General features: G+C 39.2%; 1 protein-coding gene across 1 annotated transcript; it reads right to left on the reverse strand.

Moving 5' to 3' along the window:
- Positions 1–3681: 3681 nt before the first annotated feature.
- Positions 3682–4632, reverse strand: LOC119536540 (olfactory receptor 52D1-like). Its single transcript, XM_037839391.1, has one exon. The coding sequence runs from the start codon at positions 4630–4632 to the stop codon at positions 3682–3684; it is 951 nt and encodes a 316-aa protein (XP_037695319.1).
- Between the last annotated feature and the right edge of the window lie 1368 nt (positions 4633–6000).

The following is a 6000-nucleotide window of genomic DNA, read 5'->3' on the forward strand; positions in this document are numbered from 1 at the left end:
AGTCTCCCCCTGAGTGCCTCTTTGTTGCTCAGATGTGGCCTTCCCTCTCTAGCTAAGCCAACTCGGTGGGTGAATTCACTGCCCTCCCTCCTTCATGGGATCTGACACCCAGAGATGTAAATCTCCCTAGCAATGCGGGATATGACTCCCGGGGAAGGATGTGGACCCAGCATCATGGGATTGAGAACATCTTCTTGAGCAAAAGGGGGATGTGAAATGAACAAAATAAAGTTTCAGTGGCTGAGAGATTCCAAATGGAGCGGAGAGGTCACTCTGGTGGGCATTCTCATGCACTATATAGATAACTCTTTTTAGGTTTTAATGTATTGGAATAGCTAGAAGTAAATATCTGAAACTATCAAACTGCAACCCAGTAGCCTTGACTCTTGAAGATGATTGTATAGCAATGTAGCTTACAAGGGGTGACAGTGTGATTGTGAAAGCCTGTGGATTATGTTCCCTTTATCCAGTGTATGGATGGATGAGTAGAAATATGGAGACAAAAATCTAAATGAAATATAGGGTGGGTGAGTGATTTGGGTGTTCTTTTTTGCTTTTTTTTAAATTCTTATTTTCACTTTTTCTGGTACAAGGAAAATGTTCAAAAAATAGATTGGAGTGATAAATGCACAACTATATGATGGTAATGTGAACAATTGATTGTACACTTTGGATGATTGTATGGAATGTGAATATATCTCAATAAAATTGAATTAACAAAAGTGAGTAGATGCTGATAAAGGAAGGGGAGCAAGATTTCTTGCATTCTTACCATGTTCCAAGATAAGTGAAGAATCTATTTGATTCTCACAACTCCCCAATGAGGAAATTTGGAAGAAAATATCTTGTTTACTTAAACATGGAGGACTTGAAATTTAGGTTATGATTTCAGAAGATGTAAATGGCAAGTGACATATTTAGAATTCATACCAGGTTTGATCCAAAAACTGTTTTCTAAAGTAAACCACGTTTCCTCCCTTCTTTCCAAATGAATTTCTTGGTTTTCTCAATGGATTTCTTGATTCCATGTCCACCACTATAAAGATCATATTGTAAATGAGGGGTGATATTAGTGAAAATGGTGGAACAGAGACCTCTGGAAATTTTCTCATCAATAAAAGAAAGAGAAAATTCATAAAAATTGTCAGAATTAACTCTACCAAAACTCTGGACATTAAACAAAGGCTTGCAGCAATCCTGTAGGACTATATCCAAGAAAAAACAGCTGAATTTTTGTAAGAGGAAGATCTTTATGGCATTTTAACTTGCCTTAATCCTGTGCTCCACTCTCTGGCTCTGCTGTAGCCTTAAAAAAATAACAGCCTGTATTTACATTGAAAACCAATAGACTGGAAATAGGTAAGGGTATGGGAAATGGGCTGGAGCTCTTTCAAAGTCTCTTTCTCAGAGAATTGTCATTATTTGACTGGTCTGGTGGTTCCCTGGAAGCCTTTGCTTTCAAGGATGCCTATATTTCACATGATTCAGAGATTACCCAGTATGAATAGCCTTTCCCCCCATGAGATTTGTGAAAAACAACTGCAGAAATCAATTAATTGCAGATGCCTGATGTGATGGATAACAGTTGGGGCAAATGATAACTAACCAAAAAGCTCTATAAAGGAAAAAGCGAGGAAAAAGATGTCTTTAGCTGTTGTGAAAATTTCTGACAATCCCTGGGGGATGTAGAAATCCATGACTATGCAAATGGTTAGGTTGTGGAAATGGCCATTTAGGACCTGAGAAGGCACGAAGCTCTTCCAGTTGACCTTGAAACTCTGCATAAGCAGGAAGAGTGAGCTAAGGCAGAGTTGTGAAATGCCTTACTGAGTCTTGAAGTTATGCTCCATCATGCCCATCTGCAAAGACTGTGAGACTTACCGGTCTTCATATTTAAGGAAATCTCTGTCTCTATGTCAATTGACATCTAAGCTAACTGAGCAGAGACTTCAGTGACCAGACAGGACAAAGAATAGATGTTACAGATTTAGTTCAGAAAAGTCACTAAACAAACAAACAGCAATTATAACAGCAAATAGCAGCAGCACAAACCCTGGGGATAGGGGGAGAAATGATTTTCTGATTGCTACATTATATCATATTATTCAATATATCCAGTTTTCAAACGATATTTATGAGCCATGCAAAGAAACAAGAAAGTATGACACATACACAGGAAAAAATAGGAAAAGAATATGCCCCCAAGAAAGTCTGAATGATGGGCTTTGTAGAGAAAGACATAACATCATTTATTTTAAATTTGTCTAAAGAATTAAAGGAAACTATGTCAAAAGAACTAAAGGAAAGTATGAGAAGTGATGACCCAGCAAATAGAGAACACCAGTAAAGAGATGGGAAATATATATATAAATACACACACACACACACACACACATATAATACCTGGACTTGAAAAGTACAATAACTGAAAAACTTACTATGGGACCTCAAAAGCAGATTTGAAGAGTCCAAAGAAAGGCATAGTGAACTTGAAGATAGGTCAATTGAGATTATCCAGTATGAGTAACTGAAAGGCTAAAGAATGAATAAAAACTAGCAGAGCTTCAGAGACCTGTGACACACCATCAAGCACATCAATATACATGTGTCCCAGGAAGAGAGGAGAGAAACAAAAGGAAAGAAGGAATATTTGAAGAAATAATGGCTGAAACTTCCCAGTTTGATGAAAAATATTAATATAAACATACAGGAGGCTCCACAAACTCTAAGTAGGAAGAACTCAAAGAGATGCACTCAGTAAATGATGTTGTTAAGGCAATAAAGGATTATGAAAAAAGGCACTTGGACCCTTAGCAGGCTCCCCTGAATCCAAAAAAAGGAATAACTTTAAGGCTAAAAGGAAAGAATCACAAAAATGGAACAGCGGAATTTCAGTTTTTTGCACACAAATCACATACCAAACCTTGTCTAGCTATTATAGAGTTGTTATGTAACATAATTATCACAATGACCCTGTTACGTGAGATAATGTAATAAAATTTTAAATAAGTTATTAACTTGGCTATTATTATTTTGAACAATTACATAACTTCTGCCTCATATTTATTTATTTAGCAAAATTACATGTCAGGCAGTTTTCTTCACACATTCATTAATGTATTTAATCCTCTCCACAACCTTAAGAGTTAGGTATTATTATCATCCTCATTTTATAGTTGGCCAGATACATAAAACTATTTAGCAAAATGTTCAAGTCACAAAAGTAGTAAGCAGAGTAGCTGGGTTCAAACCCAGGCACTCTGATTTTAAACCTTGTGCTTCTAAACACCACACAATGTTGTGGAGTTTAGATTAAAATTTGTTTCAGAAGTTCTTTATGTTTTCCACTTGACCTCACCAAAGAAAAGCCCTACCACGAGTCACAGCATTATCTCCAGAACAGAAACGAACTTGCTCTTTGGAAGGGTATAGCCTCTTCTTAGAAGATGAGAAAATTCCATCCTTTTCTTGGAAATTCAGAGTTGTTCAAAGAGCCTCAGGATTATGGCATGTTCAATGTGACTGTTTATATTTCCAATTCATCTGGCTAGTTCTCTTCCTTGTAGACACCCCTTCCATATCAACCCATCTCAGTCATATCACAGGTCTTAGATCCATGTAAATGCAACTAGACAGCACCCCACCCAATCATTTACCTTCTTTCTCAACTCCAAACTCTGCTCAGACCTTCTCCAAGTGAAACAGTCTCAGAAGTCGACTCCAAATCTCCTTGGTCCTAGCCCCATAGATGATTGGGTTGAGCACAGGAGGCACCAACACATAGAGATTAGCCAGAAAGATATGTACATGCTTGGGGACATGGTGCTGGCCAAAGCGGTGAGTGAGGAAGGAGAAGAAGGCTGGAATGTAGAAAACCAAGATCACTCCAAGGTGGGAGCCACAGGTGCTCAGAGCCTTGTGCCGGGCATCAAGGGATGGGAGGCGGAAGACAGCATTGAGGATAAAGACATAGGAGATGGCAATGAGGATGGAATCCAGACCTACAGCCAACAGGGCCACAGTCAGCCCATAGACAATATTGACAGTAATATTGGCACAGGCCAGCCGAGCAATGCCCATATGCTCACAGTATGTGTGTGCCATGACACGATGCCCACAGTAGGGCAGTCGCTTAAGCAAGAAGATGAAAGGGGAGACGACAGCTATACTACGGACTATTCCAACCAGGCCAATTCTGCCTATGACAGCATGATTGAGGATAGTTGTGTATCTCAGGGGGTTGCAGACAGCCACGTATCTATCAAAAGCCATGGCCAGAAGAACCGAGGACTCCAGAGCATAGATAGAATGGACACAAAACATCTGGGCCAAGCATCCACCAAAAGAAATCTCACCAGCATGAAGCCATAAAATGGCCAGTGTCTTGGGCACAGTGGTGGAGCTGAGGGCCAGGTCTGTGAGGGAGAGAAGGCAGAGGAAGAGGTACATGGGTGCATGAAGGGCATGATCTGTTGCAATGAGCAATATGAGGGCAGCATTTCCAGCCAGTGCTACCAGGTACATGGCACAAAAGGGGATGGCAATCCATGCGTGGGCAGGTTCCAATCCTGGGATCCCCGTCAGGAAGAGAGTATCTGGTAGATTGTCTTCACTGATGTTGGGAGCTGCCATCCTTGCTGGAACACCGAGGGGATTGTTATGCCTGCCTCGTAATATTTAGTATTTGGTTCATTCACAAAAATGATGGCCTCCCTTAAAATAATCTTCTACTGAAAGAAAAAATATTTGTTATTCACTTGTTTAATAATATGAACTCTTTCACATATAATCCATTTATTCATCAGCTGTTTTCTACACTGAAAACATGTTTTGAGTTCTATTTTCTAAGCACCAAAGAGTTAACCATCTCCCAAGTCTGACTATTCCAGACCTATCACCTACAACAACATGTAAATAATTGATTGACCTTCTGTACACATGAGTGTAGGGATATTTCTTGCCACTTTATTTCTTGACCTTCCTCATTGCTAAGATGTCTTCTTTCCCTATTTACCTCCTATTTTTTAAGCTTAGGACAAGTTTCTCTCTTTCCTCTAACCTTCATTTTCTATTCTAGTTCTTAGTGATTTTTAATTTATTTTTTTCACTTCTCCACTACATTACAAAATTTCTTTTGGCTGGGATGATATTGTAATCTCAACAGTGCCCACATCTGTATCTGTACCTAAGCATTTTGATCAATGTTCACTAAAAAAATTTTCTGACAACTCTTAATAACATACCATTGACTTCTTGTGTTTATGACTCATCTGCCCCTAAACCAAATAATGTTTCTTTATATCTCAAGTGAAATGCCTAGAAAGATGCTAGGCAGTACTAATACCCTCACATACCTCATGATTGAATATTTAAAATACTCTGAGCACTCACATGGGTACAATAGAAGAAAGCAAGAATGCAGCAGGCATGTTAGCTGTGGAGACAGCACCTCCAAGTGAGATGTCAGTTCAGACCTGCATTCCTACCAGCATCATGGCTGGATGTGACATCCAGGTCTGAGTGCCAAGTGCTGATGGAGGCAGGTGGAGGGAGACAGTGGAGTGTCCTGATTTGCCAGCCATAAAGTCATCTTGGAAGAGGGAATGTGCTTTTGTTTTAGAGGACTAGAATTATACACACTCACACTCAGTAAGATATTGTAGTGCAAAGAATCCTGTAAAGCATTTCAAGAGACCTGAAAGTTCAGCCGTTATTCAATCTTAAGACTGTTGTGTGATCTTGAGCATTCCTTTCACTACTCTCAGAAGTATCAATTTAGAAAGAGCAATGACTCTGGAGTCCCAGTTTCCTGTTTTCTGCTTCCTCACAATGTGATGTTGAAACGTTCCATAAACTACTTGAGCCTCAAGTTTCTCATTTCTGCATTGCAAATGACAAAACCTGGCCTTCTTAAACATGATTTTTGTGGTTGAACATAGAGTAAAGTATATGAGATTAAAAAGTTTGAACACCCAATGTCCTCCCCATTTTAAAAGCTTT

Source organism: Choloepus didactylus, chromosome 6, assembly GCF_015220235.1.
Source record: "Choloepus didactylus isolate mChoDid1 chromosome 6, mChoDid1.pri, whole genome shotgun sequence".
In the NCBI taxonomy this organism is placed as follows: domain Eukaryota; kingdom Metazoa; phylum Chordata; class Mammalia; order Pilosa; family Megalonychidae; genus Choloepus; species Choloepus didactylus.

Bases quoted from the DNA above. Each gene is read 5' to 3' on its own strand.
- LOC119536540 (XM_037839391.1), bottom strand. From the start codon at position 4,632: ATGGCAGCTCCCAACATCAGTGAAGACAATCTACCAGATACTCTCTTC.